General features: G+C 36.0%; 1 protein-coding gene across 1 annotated transcript in view; it reads right to left on the bottom strand.

Annotated features, from left to right (window-relative positions):
- Positions 1-133: 133 nt before the first annotated feature.
- Positions 134-24,222, bottom strand: part of itga10 (integrin, alpha 10) — a 41,986-nt gene continuing 17,897 nt past the window's right edge. The window contains exons 8-31 of the mRNA XM_059567549.1: positions 22,632-22,780; positions 17,289-17,439; positions 11,464-11,629; positions 10,331-10,404; positions 10,012-10,156; positions 9,746-9,894; positions 8,756-8,899; positions 8,365-8,568; positions 7,084-7,214; positions 6,760-6,926; positions 6,528-6,670; positions 6,223-6,333; positions 6,037-6,122; positions 5,641-5,782; positions 4,355-4,447; positions 4,170-4,246; positions 3,955-4,044; positions 3,785-3,869; positions 3,583-3,696; positions 3,384-3,491; positions 2,436-2,549; positions 2,225-2,320; positions 863-976; positions 134-736 (exon numbers count right to left, since the gene is read on the bottom strand). Of these exons, the coding sequence (XP_059423532.1) occupies positions 680-736; positions 863-976; positions 2,225-2,320; positions 2,436-2,549; positions 3,384-3,491; positions 3,583-3,696; positions 3,785-3,869; positions 3,955-4,044; positions 4,170-4,246; positions 4,355-4,447; positions 5,641-5,782; positions 6,037-6,122; positions 6,223-6,333; positions 6,528-6,670; positions 6,760-6,926; positions 7,084-7,214; positions 8,365-8,568; positions 8,756-8,899; positions 9,746-9,894; positions 10,012-10,156; positions 10,331-10,404; positions 11,464-11,629; positions 17,289-17,439; positions 22,632-22,780 (2,910 nt within the window). The 3' untranslated portion in view covers positions 134-679. The remainder of the gene's footprint in view (positions 737-862; positions 977-2,224; positions 2,321-2,435; positions 2,550-3,383; positions 3,492-3,582; positions 3,697-3,784; positions 3,870-3,954; positions 4,045-4,169; positions 4,247-4,354; positions 4,448-5,640; positions 5,783-6,036; positions 6,123-6,222; positions 6,334-6,527; positions 6,671-6,759; positions 6,927-7,083; positions 7,215-8,364; positions 8,569-8,755; positions 8,900-9,745; positions 9,895-10,011; positions 10,157-10,330; positions 10,405-11,463; positions 11,630-17,288; positions 17,440-22,631; positions 22,781-24,222) is intronic.

Raw genomic sequence — 24,222 nt, 5'->3', positions numbered from 1 at the left:
TGGTTTACATTTTTTATTATTTAATAATTTGTCTGAATGTCAAAAAAGCAAATGCAATTTACAAACCTATGCATTGAACAAAGACTGAAACATTGTTATTAAAGACTGCTTGGTATTATACCATATGTTTTCAACTTAAATACGAATTTCATTATTTTCTTTTTCACAAATAGTGCATTTGCTTGGTTTCCTGCTCGTTCTTTCAATGCAATGCAATGGTAAAGGATCAGTCTCTATGAAGCCAGAGTGTCTCCCATATTAACCTCCTTTCTCGTTGTTTTGTGTGACAATTGGATTCTTGGTGCTTTTTGATGCCACAACAGAATAACGTAATTAAATAACATACTCGACTGACCTGCAAGAATTGATACACTCATTGTTCGGAAAGTTTTATGCATTGTGCATCCCTTTTTATGTTCAAATATTAAATATTTTGGCACATTTTAGCACTTTCAGCTCCATGTGAAATATTTTATCAGGTTTAAATCCATTCTGCAGATTTTTTCCCCCCAAAATCAGCAAAGAAAATGAAGAATAAGTCTGTAGATTCCACCTGGATCTGATAATGGATTGTTTGTGGTCCTGGAGCAGAAGTGTCATGTCTCAAAGGGTATGTAATGGCTACAAAAGGCATTTTTCCTAGTTGTTAAAGAAACTCTGTTCAGTCTGCTCCGCAGTGTCAGTTGTCATCATTCTCATCCTCATCCTTCCTCTGTTTCCTTGTGAAAAACCCCAACTGTGAAGAAACATCAACACATGGCTTGAGACTGCTGAGTGCTAGTTTTAACATATAAAGTGTTTTGGGTAGAAATGAGCTTCAGATGTAGCCGCTATACACCTGCTTATGTGTTGTGCTCAGTACCTTCCAAAGGATGAATACCAAGAGTGCAAGAAGCAGTAGTCCTCCAATGATGCTTCCAATCAGAATCCAGAGAGAGATTGGAATGGAACGCCCCTTCAGCACTTCCAAAACCGTCTATATATATACAGAGACAGAAAGAGCATTTATACTGTAGTACAAAACTGCTGTATAAATCTACTGTAGACTTGCTTTTTAATTAGTACAGTACCAATTAGCACCATTATTTATTCATTAAGATTTGCCAGTGTAGAACAACAGCCATGATTTATCATGGGAACGTAATTGGCCAATCATAGAACGGTTGAGGTTTTATCTCCTCCCATGTGACTTTTACTCATTCATTCTCAATTAACAATTTAATAGTGTTTGCATTGTTTTATTTTTGTACTGAGGATTACAAATTACAGTTGCATTCAAAAGTTTAAAACCTCAGGTAAATAATTTAAATAAATGAATACATAATTGGTTGAATGGTTAGATTAAGAATTTATTAAGTCACTAAACAAGTAAAGTAAAAGTAAAGTAAATTTACAATTGTAAATTCAAGTTTTTCGCTCAAATTGTCATGCTAACAATGTAATTTGAGCTGAAAAAAAGTTAAACGGAAACTTTTCATCAAATTAAACAGTTTCTCAGTCACTAATTAAGTAAATGAATGTGAGATTTTGTGAACTGAAATGTTCACTCAAATTGTCATGCTGACAATATAATTTATGATGAACAAAAAAGCAAATCAGAAACATTTTAAAATTGGGCTCGCAATTTTGGACCCCACTGTGTAACAGTTTGAAAGCCTGCAACCTTTAGCTAAAAAGTTGAACTGCTAATGCTAATTCTGATGCTGTGTGCAGGAAAGAAGACCAGAGGCCGATTTTTTAATGGATGTCAACGGCGGAAAGGCTTTTTTTGAGGAAACAGCTCATCATGTAATGCCTGTCAGCTAATCTTCAAACATGTTTTACACCAAACAATAGTTTTTAATTTAACTATTTGTACAGTTTACCACAAAAAAAAAAAAAAAAAAAAATCTGTTTATAGAAGTCGTTGACTTTTTGCGACAGGTGGGATTCAGCTTACAGCACTTCTAATTTATTCCTATGGTATCTGTAAACGGCGATTGAGTGTCGCACAACTCTGACTGAAATTCAGTGACATCAAGGCTATAATGTGATTGGTTATCAAGGCACACGTGATCCAAGTTGACATTTACGCTTTCTCTAACAGTAAAGTTGCATTCACTCCATCTTGTAATTACCGTAATTCAGGAGTTCACTTTCTCATAGAATAGTAACTTGTGAACTAGGACCTTTCAAAGAGCTAGATCCCTGGTTTATGAGTTTGTGTCCTGTCAGTTTTTCTCACCTCCCTCAAGAGGGCAGCATTTCCCATTGTAATCAGATTGGACTCCCGAGCAGACAGCTGGTAAGAGCCCACTATTGTCACCGCTTTAAACTTGGCCTGACAGACGCACACAATTAGTCAGAGGTTAAAGACTGAAACACACACACACACACACATCCCAGTAAATACATGTAGCCATTTGCCTGTGTGGAATAAAAGAGAGAGATGTCACCTGTCTGAAGAAGTTGTCATGTATCCTCCTGGTGATGCGGATCAAGGCTGTCTGTCCTTTCAGTAGCTGTTGGATGTGACACACAACCTCCACACACCACGAGGAAGAGCAGTTCTAAATATGAAAAAAAAAAATGATATAATAGTACAAGATCATTTACAGCAGTAGATTAAATTAATGATCTACTGGTTATTTTTTTATATGTATATATAGAATCATTTTATGAAGCCACTGATGGTGGTTTCGGTCCCTGATAATTTGGGTCAGGGTTTCCAAACTAGTGTTTACAAAGAGGTGCTAGGGAGTCTGTGGAAATGTTTGGAGTAAAGCTCCAATTGAATAATTATTACAATTTATATAAAAATAAATAAATAATAAAATATAATTAAAATAAGTGAAAACGTGTTAATAAATTTAGAATAATTTAAATCAGATTCAAAATAAATTTCAAATAATTTAAATCAGATTCAAATAAATAAGTAAATAATTTAGTAAATGAATACAATTAAAATGTATATACAATCTAAAATATATATTTATAATATTTATTTTTCATAAATTGGGTCTTTATACAAAAAAAACTATATACAGTAGACGCAGTTTAAATTTTAGTATCAGTATCCCTCTCTAGTTTGGGCTTCTTCTGCTGCTTTCATTCTCATAGATATGCAGCCAAAACTCTGAATCATTCCAGTTTGTTTTCATTTTATTTTCTCCTCCACCCAAATACAGGAATTTTGCCCTACTTTTCAACAAGACAAAAAGAGGTTGACAGCTCTAGAATGTGATGGCGATTTGACGGCAAAGAATAATGTCTATGCAGAGACAGCAAGTTGTTAATTGCAAGCGTGTTCCAAATAAACTCAAACTAAATCAAAAAATCAAAATTCAGTTTAACTTAACGGATTCACTTCAGTCTGTCAGTGAACAAAACATCTGTATTCTCACCAATAGTTCAGCTTTCTTCATGTCTTCTGGGTGAAGTGGACGCACATCTCTCTGGCTGGACTTTAACTTGGAAAGATCACTCAGTATAGTGCAGTTCACACCTGAAGACTACAAATAAACAGAAAAAACACCAACAACTACATGAACACGAAGATGCATGTGAATTACAGACTGTATAAACGATACACATGGTACTTACATTATAAGAGAAAGCATCAACCACAGTCGCAAAAACTCTGTCTCCTGAAGCCACAGCGGGCAAATTGACAATCAGCTCCATATTACTGACAGCATAACAGCCTAGATTCTGCACCTGATATCAAAAAACATACATGTACTCACAAGCTTTCTGATTTTTTAAAACATAAACCTATGTGCCTATCAGCTTTACTTTGACCCACCCTGAAATGTGTGTAGAACTCGGGTCCTGTCCCCTCAGACACGGTTCTGGTTGGGTGTACCTCATAGCGGTTTAGGTTGGAGTCACTGCAGTGAATTAAACCGAAATAAGACAACCACATATGCATGCTGTACACTGAACATCCATGCATTTTTGATGTTGGGAACTAACCTTGTGATGAAGAGATCTGGTTCATACTGTACAATACTCTGTAACTGTACAATGTTGTCCGAAAGTGTGCCTTCACTCTCCACACTGTCACTGTGGCAACACACACATACACGTTTAATATACATTTTAACATATCACGTGTTTATTTACATTTAGTTGTGTTAGATTAAAATGACTTTAAATGCATCTTGCTGTGTGTGTGTTTGTGTGTGTACCTTGAAGCATTAAGCTTCATCTGGACCTTACTGATGAGAGACGTACAACTGAACTCAAATTCCAACATGAAGTTCACCTGAGAAAAATGAGGCAGTTGGGAGAATCACTGGTCAATGAACCAAAACTACTCAGTGACTGTTTGAATGAATCATGATAACAAACCTTCATCCTTTCAGAGGCTTACCTTGGAATGAGAGCGGAACACTGGGTAACTGACATTACAGGAGTGACTGTTTGAGCTTAGAGCCGTACATTCAATCTTAAACTGGGCGTCTTCCTATAGAGACAGAAAGAGAGAAAAATGAGGCAGAAAGAGAAATGAAGAAGCATGAAGTGTGATTCATGAAACAGTGGAATATACTGTACTTTTGTATAAATTACAGTACAGACCAAAAGTTTGGACACACCTTCTCATTCAAAGAGTTTTCTTTATTTTCATGACTATGAAAATTGTAGATTCACACTGAAGGCATCAAGGGCTATTTGACCAAGAAGGAGAGTGATGGGGTGCTGCGCCAGATGACCTGGCCTCCACAGTCACCGGACCTGAACCCAATCGAGATGGTTTAGGGGTGAGCTGGACCGCAGACAGAAGGCAAAAGGGCCAACAAGTGCTAAGCATCTCTCGGGGAACTCCTTCAAGACTGTTGGAAGACCATTTCAGGTGACTACTGTACCTCTTGAAGCTCATCAAGAGAATGCCAAGAGTGTGCAAAGCAGTAATCAAAGCAAAAGGTGGCTACTTTGAAGAACCTACAATATGACATATTTTCAGTTGTTTCACACTTTTTTATTATGTATATGATTCCATATATAATTCCACATGTGTTAATTCATAGTTTTGATGCCTTCAGTGTGAATCTACAATTTTCATAGTCATGAAAATAAAGAAAACTCTTTGAATGAGAAGGTGTGTCCAAACTTTTGGTCTGTACTGTATGTGCATACTTAAAAATACTTTTCTTTAAATACACTAGACTCGGGGGATGGCAAGTGTTTTTTTCTTTTTCTTTTTTAAGAAGTCTAATGCTCACAAAGGCTGCATTTATTTGATTAAAAATACAGGAAAAACAATTTAAAATAGCTTTTTATATTTTAAAATGTATTTTATTCCTTTAATGTCAAAGCTGAATATTCAGGAGTCATTACTCCAGTCTTCAGTGTCACATGAACCTTCAGAAATTACTCTAATATGCTCATTTTCAATTTTGTTATTATTATTATCAATGTTGAAATTAGTTGTACTAATTAACATTTGGAACATTCAGAAGAACAGCATTTTCTGACCTCAAAATATGAAATGGTAGTATATATTCTTTCTACATAATTGTGACATTTATTAGTAAAGTATCTACTATATTACTCATTTGGCCTAAAACAATCACACTGCCATATTTAACACTGGCTGGTGTGTTTGTACTAATATGCATGTATGTTTTTTTTTTTTTTAAAGATAGATTGTGCTGGTACCCGTATACTCAGACTGCTGAAGTGCAGGTTTTTAGAGTAATGAAGAGTGAGGCTAGTGTTATAGGCGTTTTCTAGCTGGTTTTGTAGCTGCACTTCTACTGCAAGTCGTCGCCGAGGGCTGCGTATAACATATGGTTGCTGCCTGCAAGAACAGATAAGAGCAACATTGACATTACATTACAGTAACACATGCTATTTAAATCACGGTTTCAGGTTTAATAGTCACTGAACTGGTTAAATCTTTACAAATGTTACTCTTAATATTTCTATTTGAACTGTTAACATAGCACTAGGGATTAAAGCAACTAGTTCTGCCAATGGTCAACATGTTTGGACTTGTTGTAAGATGTGCTTGTTCTATACATGCAAACAGCAGGCGGACAATTCCTCTGTTACCTTGTTCCAGAAATGTCCATATGGGCTTGTAAAACCAGATCAGTTACACACACATCATCCTCCCCACAGTCTTTGAAGAATGGGATCTAAAGGCAATAAAAGAGATCAAACTTAGCGTTAGCCAGCAAAACCCATTCATTTATATTGCTATTTTTCAAAGGATTAGGTCAACTGAATAGCACTCACAGACTTCTTGAATGTTGTCGGCCAGCCCTCATCTAGTACCGGGCCGCTCTCTGTGTCATTGATTTTGAAGCGCAAAGTGAAACTGATTGGTCGGATGTAATCAGCTGTATCCTAGATATATAAAGGAAGACCGAAACAGAGAGAATAACACTTTTACTTGAAAACAATCAGTAAGTACTCATGTAATAAGAAGGATAATGTACAGTCCGTTGGCCATTAGGGTAAAACAACCTCTTTTTGCGATATCGACCGGGTAAATGTACATTATCCTTTACTTCATTGATTTTTAAGCAGTTTAGACTTACAAAGACATGAAATGGTAGCGTGTTGCACATGGTCTGCCCTACGCGAACAGTGACGCCCATTAAGGTCTGCCGCTGGGAGTTGTAGTCAAACAGAGCACGAGCCAAGATCTTTCTGTCATCCAGCATGGCCCCCATCTGCATATCTATACAAATAAACAGATGTGGTGGTAGTTAAGGAAGTGTATGTAACACAGAAATGGAAGAAAAGCTTTTTGGTTACATGACACTTTACCAAAATTTGTGCCATAAGAGCCAGGAGAGCGAGACAGGGCCAGAAAGCAAACTGTGGCGTTAAGGCATGCGGAGTCTCGTCCAGCCCTGTGGCAGTTCTTCTGTATCACGTTTATGGAGTGTGGCTGGAAGGACAGGCTGACGTTGATCTGCACTATACTGCGTGACCTGTAGAGTACAGAGAGAGGTTAGAAGTCAAGCCAAGTTGTTGAAAACAGAAATTTACTACTGTTTGAGACACAATTTAAAGTGACAAATTGGTGGCTATGATGGCAGTGTTTAGATGATGCATAAAAACACAAGACTGTAATGAGGCATAGAGTACTTCAGTAGGATGGCAGTGCCCTGTGCTCCCACAGCAAGATCCAGTAACTCATCCCCATCCAGATCCAGCAGAGCACTCAGGCTACGGCCAAAATACTGCAGCCCTGCAGAGAGAGAGGAGCCTGGGATACGCTACAAAGAGAAAAAGAGAGCTTTAGTATGTGAAATAGAAATTACAGGTATAATGGGGACTGAGGGAAGTGGTCACCCCATGTTTACTAAAGTATGGTCTCAAAACTATTAACGTATTTACTTCTCGATACTTACTGATATAAAAATTTGAATTAAGTCTTTAAATGCAAATTATTTAAAGTGGTGTGCCTAAAGTATACAGTACTTGCAGAAGTTGCACTTTAGCACAATCAAATATACTTCAGTATATCTTTAGTTGGACTTCAGAACTATCAAATAATTAAAGTGGATTAAGTACAAAATCAGTTGTTCCAATTTAGCAGATTTTAAGTATAGTGGTTTAGTATACTAAAAATACAATTGCAGGCTATTTTTGTTAAGTATGGACATATGTAAATGTATTTGTAGTATACTTAAGATGAAATTCATGTATTTCAAATACATTTTAGTATATTTATTTTTCACTAGGGCATTAATAACCAGTTTAAAAGTGGTCACTAGTTTTTTTTTTAAGAAATTAATTATTTTATTCAGCAATTTGACCAAAAGTTTTTAAAAACATGTATGCTGTTAAAGAAAGTTTTGCTTTCAAATAAATGCTGTACGTTTGAACCGCTGATAAATATATCACAGTTTATATAAAATTGAAGCAGCACAATGTTTCTTGAGCACAAAATCTGCATATTAGAATGATTTCGGAAGGATTGTGTGACACTGAAGACTGAAGTGCTGCTAAATAAAAATCAGCTTTGCCATCAGGAATAAATGACATCTTAAAACTATATATTTAAAAAGAAATCAATATTACTGTGTTTTACTGTATTTTTGATCAAATAAATGCATCCTTGTTGAGCATAAAAATGTCAAACAAACCAAAAAAAAACTTACTGACCCCACATTTTTGAACAGTAGTGTATATTCTCAAAACTGAATACAATTAAATGAATTTTGAATATAATACATTTTTTGTAAATTTTGTAAAGCTCAAAAGAAAATGTATTAAAGTTACTACTATAAATATTTCTTCATTTTTTTATCATAACATATTTTAATTTATATAAAATATATATATTTATTTAGCTTTTTTTGTTGTTGTTGTGATGTCTACAGATTTTCTGGTCTCATCGGTCTAACACTTTTTTATATTTACTTGTTTATACTGAGGTATGATGTAGAATTCGTCTCCGTGGTAGATGTAAAGAGCTCCCTGGTGGTCGTCCTCCAGCGGAGCTCCCACAAGCAGGTCAGCGTATCCGTCATGGTTAAGGTCAGGGGCTACAGCCATAGCATAACCAAAGCGTGCATCCTGTGCTTTCTTCTGAGACTGTAGTGTACCATTAGGAGCAAAACCATCCTGGTAGAGAGACAGACAGATATAGAGTCAGAAACATTTCAGATAAAATGTTCATGCAATTAGACATACATTTTCTGAAATGGCATATATTTAAGTGTAGAAGAATATGTTGTTTATCGTGATATAATGGATCTCTCTGCCTCTCACATATACATCACACAAACAGTACTGCCAGTGTGGTTCTCACCCCATCCAGACAGTAGACATAGACTTTGCCTGTTTCTTTGTTTCCTGCTCCCAGGAACATGGGAGCAGCTATGAGCAGGATGTCTGTTATTCCGTCCTGATCCACATCCACCACGCACACCTCACTGCCAAAATAAGAGCCAATCTGCAGAGAGAGAAAAAAGATGTTGAGCAGTCTGAAGGTTCCCACGCTTTTTAACCAATGTGTTTCCATTAGGGAATGCTGATAAATATACACTAATCCATTCAAAAGTCAGTCAGTCAGTAAGTGTATACATGCACATAGATGTCCATACAATTATATATATATATACAGTATATATATACACACACACACACACAGTATGGATCAATACTGATAAATATGAATATGATTAAGAACAAATACACTGCCAGTGTTGAGAATTAAAGAAAAATCCCTTTTTTGAGACTGATATGTGAATGCATTTAAATGATTCAATGAATAGAACCGACGTATTACAAAATTTTATCAAACAAATATTTTACAAAACGAAGCATGCACGCAGGTTTTACTCTACAAAAGCTCTAAACAAAAGCCATATCTAGCTGACTAAATATTTTAGGGCAGGTCATGACTAGAAAAATGTACATTTATTATAGAATTGTTTGAGATTTTATTAATTTCTGTGAATTTTCCAGGCCTATAAAAAACTATTATAACTGTGGGAACCGCAAACCTCTGTATTTTGTTCTAAGTATCACTTTGATTTTAGGAGTGGTCTGAGAAAATGAAACCCAGTTTGCTGTTGTTTAATAAGAAAATAAACTCATTAATTGTAGGATAGCAGGAATGTGGTGTGAAACAACGACCGAGAGAGGAAAAGCAGTAACAAATCATTGAGAAAAGAAGCATAATGCAAACCTCAAAGAATTGGACTTCACACAAGGGTTTGATGGAGATCTCATTTGTGTGTGTGAGAGTGGAGGGTGTAAGTATAAATAAATATAAGAATGAAGGAGAAAGCTCCACCTGTTCTCCGTTTAGGGCTTGTGTGATTATGACATCTGCTTCAGGGGTGAGGTCAAACAGGATGACCTTTCCTTTGTGCTTGAATCTAGGTGCACCAGCAACATACAGCCTCTTCCAGTCACCTACAGTCACTGATGACACTGTGTAACCTGCAGAAGTTCACACGTCCACATCTAAGCATTAGTAAATAGCCGTAAATGTTATGTTAACATACAAACTTGAAGAATAATTTATTTGGTGGTTTGTTCCACAAAGTAAAATGATACCTAAGTAGGCAGCGTGATTCTTCAGCTCCAATGGGAACTCTTTCTCGAAGGCCTCTCTTGAGGGCTTGAGCTGCCCTTCTTTGCTCTCCTTCAGGACGCCTCCCTCCCAGTCATATGCACCCACCATGCCAAACAAGATGCCATCCTACAGTATGGTACAAAATATTATAGCTCATTACAGAATGATTGCATGTTTTAGGCCATCTTTTGTACATACATTATATCTCAGTTTATAATTACAAATATTTAAATAGGCACAATAGGCACAACTGCATGTTAACATAAAATACACTGCATATTGTATTACATTGAAACTCACATCTAAAATGTGTGTCGAAAAACCAATCTGAGACATCTCCATGAGAAAGGCACTTTCATTGTATCCCAGGGTCCCTGCAAAATGAATACACATACAAGTACTGCAATCAAATTACAACGTAAATGTAATGTTTATATCGAAAAAAAGATTTTTCCACTACCCTTCAAATGTTTGGGGTCAATATTTTAAAATTAATACTTTTGTTCAGCAAGGACACAAGGAAAAAAAAGATATTTATATTAGTATTTTTAAAACAGATGCTGATCTTTCGAACTTTTTATTTATCAGTTTTCAACTGTGATAATAAGAAATGTTTCTTGAATGAGAAAACTGCTTTCTGTAGGAATATGTGTCCCTGAGCACAGGAATAATGGCTGTTGAAAATACAGCGGTTTCATCACAGGAATTAATTACATTTTAAAATGCATTCAATTACAACCCAGTTATTTTTAATTGCAATAATATTTCACATTATTACTGCATTTTTCATCAAATAAATAAAGCCTAGGTGAGTATAAGAGACTTCTTTCTAAATCATTTTACCATCCCCACACTACCACATGTAATTGTGTAGAAATCTGCTGAGCTGGCGCATTAAAGTTCAAGAAAAAGTATACTCATGAAAAGTAGAAAATGTATAAAACAGGATCAGTTATCATTATATATTGGCTAATCATATTTCTTTCTGTGCTTCTAACTTATATATCCTGTGAATGCACAGCTGTGCCCATTTTAAGGTCATCCATCTCCTACTTTCTATCCTTCCTGCCTGGCTTTCCTCAAAATCAAGATGGCACAAGCATCACACCCTGTTCTTACAGGATTTTTTCATGTGTTTTCTTTTTTTTTTTGCATGATGTCCATGCATCTTTGAGTAAAATGTTGCTTGTTTTGAAACATTCTCATTTTTAAAATAAATGTTTCATTGGCACATCATTCATATTAAATATAAATTTAATAAATGTTGCTTGGTCTGACATGTTGTGTATCTGCATACATTTTCAAGTTTGGTTCAAGTGTCCAAATAAGTTGAAAAAACATCATCAACATCCTCAATAAAAGGCATATCTGATTTTCTATTCTTTTTAGGTCAAAGAAGCATACTTTTTTTTAATGGTCATTCTTCCTCTTACCCTCTAGACTAAAAATGCGATCCCCCAATGCATCTACAATGTCATTTAGAGCAGCCTCATCCGTCACATTGAAGAAGTATTTCTCATCGGGGTCACTGGCAATGTACTTAATTTCATTGATGAAGGTCTCTGGATCTTGCTGTCTGCGGATGTAGTGACCTAATACCTGTGAAAGAGAGAGCAAAATGTTTCAAGTATACACTGATCGGAAATTTATCGGAAATGCTGATTACTCAGGCTTTTGTTCACTAGTCTTGTTTGAGACAAGTCAGATAATAGAAGAAGAACAATAACAACATAGATTTTCTCAGCAAGAGAGCCAACACCTCCTCCATTCCATTACAGTGAAAGCAGATGATCTGATAGATCAATTAATGATGGGATACAGTACATCCTAGAAACACCTACGCAGAGGAAACAGAGAGAATATCACTCATGGTCACTGGCAACACACCACTAATGACAAGATCATGAGTTCACTCTCCACTGACATGCACCTGTGTCCCTAAAATTTCAGACTTCAGCTGGTTGCATATGATGAATGAATAAACTACTTCCAATCAACATGAGAAATATGGGTCCAAATTTTTGTCCAGTCAAAATTATTTGTCTTCATGTTTTCAATGTATAAAGATCTGGATCCACAATCCCTTAGTGCCTTCTACAGACTGCACGATTATAGCTTTCCTATAAGATCATTGTAAATCACACTGTGCGACATGGATCTAATAAACGTGGGGGGAAACATGCAGGTAGACTGTATGATGATGGCAATTATCAACTCGTACACTACGATGCACATTTCAGTTGAAGGATAAAACGTCATTACCATATGATAGTGGTAAACAAAGAGAGCATGATGAATAACACTTTTGCATTTGTAGTTTTTATTTGTGCTGAAAAAATTGGAAGGGCGAAAGAGGAAGAGATAAGAGCTTGAAGTAAACAGTTACAGAATTTTCCACACTATAAGGCGCACCGGATTATAAGGCGCACCTTCAATGAATGGCCTATTTAAGAACTGTTTTCATATATAGGGCGCACCGGATTATAAGGCCCATAGAATAGAAGATACTGCAGTCAAACGTTTGACTGGGTTTGCATTATGCATCCACTAGATGGAACTGTGCTAAAGGGAATGTCAACATTTTGTCAGAGCACCTTGATCCATATATAAGGCACTCCAGATTATTAGGCGCACTATAAGATTATAAGATTATAAGGAAAATACGGTATATGTTTTAGCGCCCTGTAGTGTTGATTTCATATCGCATTTTTATTGGTTGGATAGTAAACGTGGGTCACAGCAGCAAACACACTGTGCAATGATCATGCTCAATTTTTTGACACTGTCAGAAAATTATCATAGGTTTTATTTTTGATTTCAAGACCGTGACAACGGCCATCTTTGAACCTCTCTTATTGTATGACACAGGACCAGCGTTAGAAGCCATGATCACAGAAATCACAATGGTTTCACAATGCCAGTATTTCATCTGAAACAACCGAAAATCATGCATTGTGTCTCGGGCTTCAAAGCAATGGGAATGGAACGTTGTCCAGGAGATCTACTGAAAATGCGCAAATAAACACAAACAAAGCCATTGCATTTCCATAATAATGAACGCAATCTATCAAGAGCTAAAAAAATGGCAAAAATAGTCAACTGAAATGGAAACAGTAAACTGACTTCCACACACCTTAGTAAATCAACTTGTATGATTAATTTAAGCATTCTCCTCCGACAAATGTTGTGCCTTAAAGGTAAACTCCTACAAATGCATATGCACACCTTTTCCCACACCTTTTCAATGCTATTTATTATTGCTGTTTTGACTTTGTATCTTTTCTGACAGTAGTTTTTTAAATGCCTAAAGCGGCTTTGCACTGGCACAAGTCATTAGTAAATCGGGCCTCAGACCTTACAGTATCACTTAGGGCTGTGCGATTAATCGAAATCGAATCGAAATCGCGATTTGAGACGTTGCGATTTGCTAATCGCAATAGCCTGCAATGTGGACGTGATATTACTCTATTCCAGACTGTCAGCCTTGAGTGACAAACTTACTAACCAATAGAGTGAGGGCACCTCCGTTTTCCTCAATCAGCACGGCTCTAACAAACTTTGTAAACGTCCACCATTATAAAAAATAAATAAAAAACCGTAAAGCAGGAGAGAGACAGAGTGGGATTATGGTGTCTACAGGGTTAGGTAAATAGCAAATTAAACTAAAGAAAAACGTTATGTAACTTAAGCTTTGAAGAGACAGACAACAAACAAAAAAGATAATTTTACAAGAGCTGCGTCACAATGCATATCAAGAGCATCTCTTATTGCATGTTGGCAATTCCCGATTCAGAAGACCGCACACACAGCCTGTGTCTCTGAATGCTTCTCATACTCGCCCCTCTCTTCCCCACGTGGAGTGAATCCCGCATTCACACTTGCCGCACTCACGCAGCCGGTTTCGTAACGCTCGGTTATATTCTCGCACGGCCCAGCACCGCAAATCTCCATGAGCGCATCTGCCAGTATGAATGAGGCTCGACGCACGCTCACAACCTGCGTCGACTCGCGCTTGGCTCTGCGTTTAAAACTAATGTAAATTCAGTCTAACTGCTTGCTAACATTTTCCACTTGTTCTTAAAATCCCAAATGCAGTGTAACATGTAATACTTTCCAGTTCTTTATTTATATAAAAAAATAAATATTTCCAAGGAAAAATCAGTAACCAAGTTAATTCTATAAAATTAGTTATACTATTATAATCTTGTCTGCTGAAAAAAAGAAAATAAATAAATAATAATAATAATAATAATAAATATAATAATAAATAAATCTATATATATGTATAGAACCCTCCAAAAACACAATTGAAAGGATTTCAGGGTTATAATGGGAATTGTATCGGATAGAACAACAGTAATTCCTATTGGAATAATGCCAAAAACAAAAAAGGAATTTTGTAATGGTTTAATGGAAACTGTAAGAATTTTTTTTCAGCAGGGTAATGATACTCATACTATGCTGCACATTATTTGACAATATTGAGCTGAAGCTTGTCTTTACAAATTTAAAATCGCAAATCAAATCGCAATATTGGTCAAAAAAATCGCAATTAGATATTTTCCTCATATCGCACAGTCCTAGTATCACTTTATATCTCAAAATGTGACAAAATAACTTGCAATGTCACTTTATCTTTTGCAGTTTACTGTTTTAAAAGCCCTCAAAATAATCTGCCACAATTACTGTATATGTGTCAGAGCCCACAGCCTCATAGAAAATGCTATGTTCAATTCCTGACTTTAGGTCCTTTCCTGAATCCTGATCCTGCTTCTGATCTATCATGTCCTGTTCTCCTTTAGTGTAAGGTGTGTTCATGCTATCATGAGATGATGGCTTGGCACCCTGGACAGAGAACTGAGGATTTCTTACTAGGTCTCATCTAAGACTGGACAGATTCCTACTCTCAAAAACAATCAGAGAGCAACTGGAAACTTTTCAAGCATTTTCCCAACTAGTACCAAGGTAGTCACACACAGGAGGGTATTTGAGTTCATAAGCAATAATTAAGCAATCAAATCTACAATATTCAGTCTATTTTAGTTCATATCTGCTGTAATTTACAGTGGTAACTGTTGCTCACTCTAGTATCTTGTTGTGAACTCCAACCCACTTCCCCACCCACCATGTTCACATTCCCAACATCTCTATCCTGTAATGTCTAAAACATATCCTGGCTGCACCACACGACCAATACAAAAATTCATCTGAAGTTGTTTCTCTTCTCTCCCGCGAGTGTTTTACTTTTCCATCCGTTCCCTAGTTCTGTGCAGGAGGAAGAGAACGAGAAAGGAGAGAGGGAGAACATAAAACACATCAAAACATGAAAGCTATGCTTTGGCTGGCGGGGCATTAAAACCAGCTGTCATAATTTTATTCCACAGTTTCCCAGAGGAGACACAGAGAGACATATTACCCAGATGACTCGGCAAATCCGGACATCATTCTGGCAATGTTTGTCTAATAGAACAAAACATGGGCTCATCAGGAGCAGGTTTACACACAGTCCTCCGTTCCAATAAGTGGAGAACAGTAGAAACGTCAAATCACCAAGAACAGCAGTGAGAGGCAGTTAAAATCTGAAAAGTAAATGACTTTCATATGGTTTCTGGTTCTTTTTAATTCTTTCGAGTCTTTCTTGTGGTTAAGCCGCACTGTATAACCAATGGGCTTATATTAAATTTTGTTAAAGATTGCACTGGGGAAAATTTGAAGTTGCACCACTCTTTTTGATTATGCTTTGTCAATCTCTGCTGCTTATGGGAAAAACTAAACCAGCACTAACCCTCTACCTGCACTGCCAAACAGTCAATGTTAAAAGGCTTACTAAATACTGCTATATTCTTAATAAAATAATGTTTCATTACGGTCCTAATAATTTTAAAATTGAATTGAGGGAATACGAGTTAATAAAAACAATCAGTCTTCTTAACTAAAACTAAAACTAATCATTTTGTGTTAACTGAAAAAAAATCTAATATTAAAATGAACATGAAAACTTAGAAAATGTAAATGTTGCATTCAGATTTCACTGAAATAAAATAAGTTGAAGTACTAAAACTACTAAAATAGAAATAAATTAAAGCTAAATAAAATGATTAAAAACAATAAAATGACAAGAGCACACACTTTAAAAAAAAACAAACACAAAACAAACAATAGTTTATGAATAATAATAAAATAAAAGAACATAATTCATTTTTATTTGCATCGTAGTGGTATCTGTAGTTTCTCAGCGTCTGTTGTTTTTAATAACAAATGTCATGGTTTGTTTTATAGAAACTATAGCCACATCCAGTCATGGTAATGAGGGATCAAGGATGGTTTTACCTGTGGTTACCACAGTCTTATTATAAGTACCAGAATTAAAATATGAAAGAGCTCTCTCTGAATCCTCCATGAATTAGAACGAGCTATCAGCTTTCCTTCTTGTTTGCCTTCAGACATTATAAGATATGACCGTAATCATGAATATCCTTGATGAAAGGAAACTATATCTGATGAGAAGTTCATACTCAGTTCCCCTGTCAGAATATTTTAAAGGTGAAGTGTGTAACTTCTGCGCCACTAGCGGCTCCAAACAGAAATGCTAAAATAAAGACATTTATTTGTACACTATAAAAAAGTTGTAAATACAAAAGAGACGATTGAAGTAAGTTTTACAAGAAATACTATTTCAGTCTTTCTATTAAAAAATGTTTCTTGCTGTTTCTTCGTAATTATTTGGAAAATTTGCTAGCAATTTCAGAGTGAAAAAAAAAATATATATATAAAAATTTAAGATAAAAGCAACTAGACAGTCTAGTCGGAAAGCCATTTTATCTACACTGACACCCCAGCCTCACTTTGTCTTTTTCCTATGCTTGTTGTGGTTTTGGGTGGCAGTGAAGAAGTGCTGCCCACCCCTTGACCCACCCAGAGGGGCAGGGTGTCAGTGTCGAGAGGTTTGAGGGTGTGGTTCATTCCTCTGATGGCGAGGAACCCCATTTAAGTCTATTTCTGAACAGCAATAATGTGGTTATGATTGTTTAAAGAATGAGGGAAGACAGTTTTATCATTCAAACGCAGACAGAGAGCGAGAGAACCGGGTGGAGCTGAGCAGAAACACTGAAAATAGAGCAGTGCCAATTATGGTCAGTTTAAGTGGAGATCTGATATTTAGGCATACAGTCTGCTGCTCGCTGGTTTTCTTAGGAGGGGTTGTAGGATTTTCCAAGGGTCAGGTTTAATTATGGTAGGAATGTGTATTTGTACTTACGGCGATGGCGTATCTGGTGATGTTACGTTTCTCACATTCAGCCAAGGAATCAGGAAGGTCTTCACCATCATGGGACTCTCCATCTGTCACGACTATCATCACTTTTGTGGCCCCTTCCCTCGCTCCTCTGTCTGGACTAAAGGCCTCAGTGCTAGACATGAGTGAGAAAAAGGAAATAATGAAGTTTTTTCATAGTTAAAGGCACAAGTGATCAAAAAATGTATAATTAATAATGTTACTAAAAGATTTTCAATAAACACACATCTTTATAAACTTTCTATTTATCAAATGATTAAAAATGGTAAAATGGTAAAAATGGTATTACAGTTTAAAATTTTAACATTGATAACAATAAGAAATGTTTATTGACCAAATCATCCTTTCTCAAGGATGACTGGAGTGATGCCTGCTGAAAATCATAGGAATAAATTACATTTTAAAAAATACTTAAAAAAAGAAAACAATAATAAAAATAAAATGCCATATAGTTTCACATTTTATTAAATAGCTAAATATTACATATATTTTAAGTGTGTAAGTATTTTGGGAGCCTGTATAATTCCAGTAATTTCAAGACCTACATCAATCTGAAAACTGTCCATAATCGTATTAAAATCCACATAAACACAAACGAATGCAGAAAACGTATATGTTTGAAGCAGCGATACATGCAGCAGGTTTCTGTGCTGATTGTGTGAGGGTGATATGCATTTTGCAAGATGTAAGTTTCATAGCCACAACCAGTGTTAGTCAACTTAGTGATTTTCAGGCGGTTGTCCAGACTCTAGCTAAATATAACTATGTGGCTGCCCGCAAGAGAGCAGAGTTTAAAAACAGCCAGCAGCCTTATGCCTAATCACATCCAGTGAAAGCAGGATAGGAGAGGTGTATAACAGTATATGTACTGAAGTAATGAAGCAAAAATGGTGGAAACACAAAAAAGAGTATCTTTGAATATAATATGTGCTTGAGATGGAATCCACACAGAGGGATGAAAGGAGAACTGACGAAAGAGCATGGAACTGTTTTGGTGTGGTATGTGAAAAATAGAGGGCAGGTTTTAATGCTGGAGAAGAATGTTTATTCCATGAACACATCTATACACAGGATGTTGTGAGGGAGAAGATCTTGAACAAATCTTGAAAAAAATTGTGAATATAAGAAAGATACAGAAATTGTTATGCAGATGTTTCAGTGGGATTTTAGTGATTATGAAGATTTTTTAGAAGGGATTTAGGAAGAAAGCAACCAAGAACCACTGTGAAAACAAAGCGTGCTTAATTGAATGCACACACACACACACATATACAGTATATATACATACATGCGCGTAATTTGCACGGGGGTTACGGGGGTCATGACCCCCCCAAAAATCAGATCCAGCTAATATAACCCCCCCAATATCATCACATCATTCAGATTAAAATAGATATGAAATATTCAGAATGAATACTTTTGTTCATTTTCTTTATTAATTTCATTTGCCAGCAAGAAAGATAGTATCATATTTTAAATAATCTGTAATGTATCCCCCGCCCACCGCACCGATTTGGTATTACCAAAGTCTCTGGTATTACCCAACCCGCTTTCTGTACCAAGTTTGTTCACTATTTTGCGCAGTCGATGGGATGAATGGTTGGAGAAATCTGACGGAAAGATGAAAAGGACACTGAAAGGCAGCCAGACAACGATTTTTCATTGTTTGTCGACACCAGCCAAAAAAAAAGAAAAAAGAAAAAAACGGAGGTACCCTTAAAAAAATCCTGACCAAACGGAGGTACCCTTAAGTTAGCTGTTAAGTTAGCTCAGCGTTTCTCAAAGTGTGGGGAATAGAAACATGACAAACAGGTTTTGTGCCCATCTTTTTAATTCCGTTATTTATTGACCATACACTCAAAACAAAGACACATTTAAATGTAAGCCTTGACGTTACTTAACCTCTTCACACGTAAGTTGAAAAGTATTTCAAGGCTACCGTTATTGATCGTAGTATCGCTTTATGGTTCCCATGGAGACGCGCCATTCATTGCTTGTCACACCGTAGCCACAACATTGCTGAATGACTGATGATCTGCTTTTATTTCCTTTTTTATTCAAAATTTCACAAATGTGTTAGCTATAGCAGGATATATCTGATATTCCGATTGTCAAATATGTGCAAGTGGATGTGTTTTGTTGTTCAAACACCTTTATAACGATCGCATTACTTGAGCTGTATGCGCAACGTATTTTAGGTATCTATCTTATTAAAATACCTAAAAAAATACGTACATTATTAGGAATTTACCACCTCTGGTTCAATTTGAGATTATTTTTATTTTTGTTTGTTTGTTTGTTTGTTTGTTGTTCTTTTTGCATGGATTTTGCAAAGTGTCAAAATGAATCAAAGCACAACTAGGTTAATGTTAGTCCACACTTGTATTGATGTTATCAGAGGCTAAATGCAAACACAATTATTATTATTTTTTAATCTAATTTTGAGTCTTATTTCATGCAAAGTGATAATATAATTGCACTTTCATTTTCTTTATTTGAAAATTTTTAATGCTGTTATTTGATGTTAAGTTTTTAAAATGTGATGTTAATAAAATACATTTTAACAGTTAAACTTAAAGCCTAGTTTATTAACATTTTGTTGGGGTGATTGGGGACAGGTGGGGCTCGAAACCCTTTCCTACCTCTGAAGTGGGGAATGGCAGAAAAGTTTGAGAAACACTGAGTTAGCTGATGATTTGTTTTGTTGACTGGAGTTGGCTGGCTAGATGTTCGTTTGCCAGTGTCCTATGAGGTAAAGCCAGAGGGTGCCAGGGACTGTGTAGAACCAATGTCACTGAATTGTAACTGCTGTTTGCTCCAATACAGTCACCCGTTTTGGGGGGGATTGCATAATTAAATTATGCAAATTAGCATGTTACCTTTTACACAAGAAAATAATACAATAAATTAATAAATAAATAAATATGCCGCGAGTTTAACCCCCCCAATGGTAGACCCAAAGTTACGCCCTTGTATACATATATATATATATACTGTATATATGTGTGTGTGTGTGTGTGTGTGTGTGTGTCAAAAAAGCAGTTTTAATTTCAACTAACTGCATTTAATATACATTTAAACAATACTTTATTTGAATTTGTAAATAACATGTTATTAAGAGTCAGAAAACATTACATTCAAGTCGCACTTCAGAATATACAGTATCTTTAAACTATCCTTCTCATAAGAGCATCTTTCTAAACTATATTTCTAGTAAAAGCATGCTGCTACTTTTGAGTGTACTACTTTTGAAGGCAAGCAAAAAAGCAAGAATGCAAGAAAGAAAGAAAGAAAGAAAGAAAGAAAGTGATTTGAGCAAATAGGTCTGATAATTGCTGGGGCTGGTGTTATTTAAAGGCTGTCGTGCTTTTATTGAGTGCTACATCTGGACTTATGTGGTTTTTAACTCACACTCTCTTTCATTTTACTGTGAGTTTGAATTAATTACTATATTGGAATTCTCTCACGTTCATGTATGTGTGTGTGAATGTACTGTATGAACATGGTCATGTGTGTTTGAACAGCTGCATGCGTGAAGGCTGCGTCTGCTGGATGGTGACCACACCTGCAGCTCTGCTGAGCCAGCTCTCCTTCTCTCTCTCCATCAGCAAACCTAAATGTTGTGACAGCCTTCCTCACCTCAGAGAACTACTGCTATCACTTCATCTACCGTGAGAGAGTGTAACTGTCCAATATGTGCCTTACAGAAAGTGGAAAGTCTTAAATGAGTCTTTAATTGTGTAGAAACACAAAGATACACACCACAAACAAATAAACAAACTCTCACACAGTAAGAGAGATGAAGAACCTGGTATAAACAAAACAATTCCATTTATTCTGTGCAAGACAAAATTAAGGATTGTGTGTTTGGCACTAACAGAGATTTTAGACTGAATTCCTGAACATCCATGTTTCAGTGTTAAATACTCATTGCACGTCATTAAATTTTAAGCTGTGTATTTTATTCACTAAAACAATTAGTTCTGGTTTTAAACTGCATTGGCTGTGTTCTACATTTTTGATTCACTAAAAATAATTGGTTCATAAGAGTCATTCAATCTGGAATCAGACTACACTTACTTTATGTTTCTGATTTAGGGAAAAGCTCATAAGAGTCATTTGTTTTATGTATTAAAAAGATAGGCTCACAAGAGCCATTCATTCAGAAATCAGACTACATAGTTTGTTTTCTATGTTTCTGATTTACTAAAAAAGAATCAGCTCATAAGAACCAATCGAGGAAACCAGACTATACTGATTAGACTATATTTATATGTTGTCAGTTCACAAAAAAGAACCAACTCACAAGAGTTTTTTTGTTCGGGAATCAATGTACACTGGTCACGCTATTAGTTTTTTATTTGCTAAAGTGCATTGACTCATAAAAATTATTTGTTCAGAAATCAGACTAAAAAGATTTTTTGATTCACTAAAAAGAACTGACTCATGAGAGATATTTGCTCAGGAATCAGACTACATTAGTCATGCAATTTGTTTTTTTATTTGCTAAAAAACTGTGACTCATGAGTATTATTTGTTCCCGTTGCACTCTAAAAAATGCTGGGTTCAGCCTTTTAGGTAATTTTATTGGGTTGGTTTTAATATTTTTACCCAGGTGCTAGATAGTTTTTTCTGTAACTATGTTGCTAGGTCATTTTTAACACTGGGTTATTTTTTTTCTACCCAACTGCTGGGTTAAGCCTGTCTCCGACGAAACAACCCACATCCAGTGAAATTGTCCTTGATATGGCCCTTTTAAAATGCATAGCTTGACTAGACTGGATTGTTCAAATCTCATTTTCAGACAGTAAAAAGTTGCTTCCCAGCAGTCACTGAAAATCTGAGACAAGTTTCATTCTGTGAGCCTTTGCTTTTGTGGTCATCAAGTGCCAGATATGGTTAGTGTTCTACATGTGTGTGTGTGTATATGTGTGTGTTGGAGGGACTCAGTATTGGGATACCAGTAAGAAGAAAGACAGAAGCAGACATTACAGGAATGGAGAGAGTGTGAATGGGACTCAGAGTGCAATGAATAGGAATCTCTTTAAACAAATCTTTGCTCATGTATGAGAGTCTCAGAGGAAGGAATGGAATTACAGTTCTGAGGAGCCACCTTCAAAAACAATAACATAAAAACAAAGAAACTATTGACCAGATAGATTCAACTATGCTACACACTTTACATTATCTCTGAATGTGGTGAGGGATCATGGAAAGGTCAGAATGTACATAACGCGATACCTTTCATAAAGGAGTAAGAGAGAGGCCGTGCTACATTTGTTTTGAATGAGAAGTGGGTCACCATACCAGGCCATTTGGATGGCGTATGCTGTGCGGGTCTCCCGTCCCTCTTGACGACTGATGTTTTTGGCGGCTTCAACCACATCCTGTGTTGTCTGATAGTCCCTGAGAGACCACTCATGGACTGAGATCTCGCCGTACTGCAGGACACCTACCTACAAATAGTCACAAACAGTATTTCAAGGTGATACATGTCATTTGTGATGATAACGTTTCTTCCATCTCAGTAAATGATAATACAATATAGTTATTTTTACTTTACATAAGGACTTTATGGTATTCATTTTTTGATACTATAGAGATTTCATAATTCTTGTCACAAGTGTCAATATCACAAAAAACTACTACTAGCCTAAATATAAAAAAAGTTAAGCTCACTGAAGACAAGTAAACAGTCAGCGATTAAATAAGAACAATAAACTAACTCAAGCAATAGGACAAAATAACTAGAGTAAATAAATGATAAATTCTACAAACATTGTATTAAGTAATCAAATGTATAAAAACACTGTTTATTCTTCACTGTGTAAATGAAAAATATATTTTTTATTAGTTACAAAAGTGATTTAGAAAGAGATTTTCTTTTGACTAACATGAATGACAGTCAACAAGAATATAAGACTGCTGTCACTTTAAGAGCTGCCTGGATCCAATATACTGTTAAACATGTGCTTTCTTTCTCAGCTGTTTGCTTTTAAATTACTGTGTTTATGAAGATACTTGCAAAGACGGGCATTTTGACACAAAGACCTCTTAATGTTTGTTTATTTTACTGCTCAAGACCTATAAAAAGGCAAAATAAGTCTCTTTAATTCTCCCGCGCTCTATGAGCACAGTAATTTGCTTGTAAAACACTAAAGCAGTCATTTCTGCAGAATGGATAACTCTAGAATGAGATGTAGATGAGATTGGCATCTCCACTATGTGCTTGGCCCCACCAACATGAAGGCCCAAATCTGTCGGAGCAAGAAATGCTTCACAAACCAGAGGAATTTCCTTTTACCTCTTGTTGCCCCCAGCCTACCGCCTTAACTCGCATATAAAAAACACATTCCAGGAACGTAGATACACACATATCCATCTCTCTCTTAATCCATCCATCTATCCACGCATCCATCAGTCCATCTTCTCTTTATCATTTTCTGGTTTCTCTAGCATACGTTCATACATTTCTAATTCTGTCCCCTTTGTCCCTTTCCTCTAGAAACCACAAATTCTGTCTGTTCACATTAATATAGTCATTAATTTTCTCCAGCCTGCCAGCACTGTTTCTGTTTGGGCTCATTTCTCTCTGCGGACTGGCTTGTGGTTCTGTTCGTCACAATCGCTCATACTGGCCCAGTGCATCAAAGATCAGTGTTGGAGCTGCCAGAGACTGGATTTAAAGTAAAAAGGTAGTTCTACATATCTATCAAAACCTCAGCCAGGTCTCTGCTACCTAAAAGCACCCAGTTGGAGAGTAAAGAGTTTGCTCACACTTTTTGCTTAATGTTTATGCATAACATCCTGACCAATGAATTTTCATGATTTTTCCATAACTTTTCCAATTGATTATTATGACTGGATAGAAAATAAAAGAGATTTTTTTAAAGCCATT

This window comes from Carassius carassius, chromosome 15, assembly GCF_963082965.1.
Source record: "Carassius carassius chromosome 15, fCarCar2.1, whole genome shotgun sequence".
In the NCBI taxonomy this organism is placed as follows: domain Eukaryota; kingdom Metazoa; phylum Chordata; class Actinopteri; order Cypriniformes; family Cyprinidae; genus Carassius; species Carassius carassius.
Note: the sequence above shows the minus strand (reverse complement) of the source record. Positions and strands in the feature narration are given on the sequence as shown.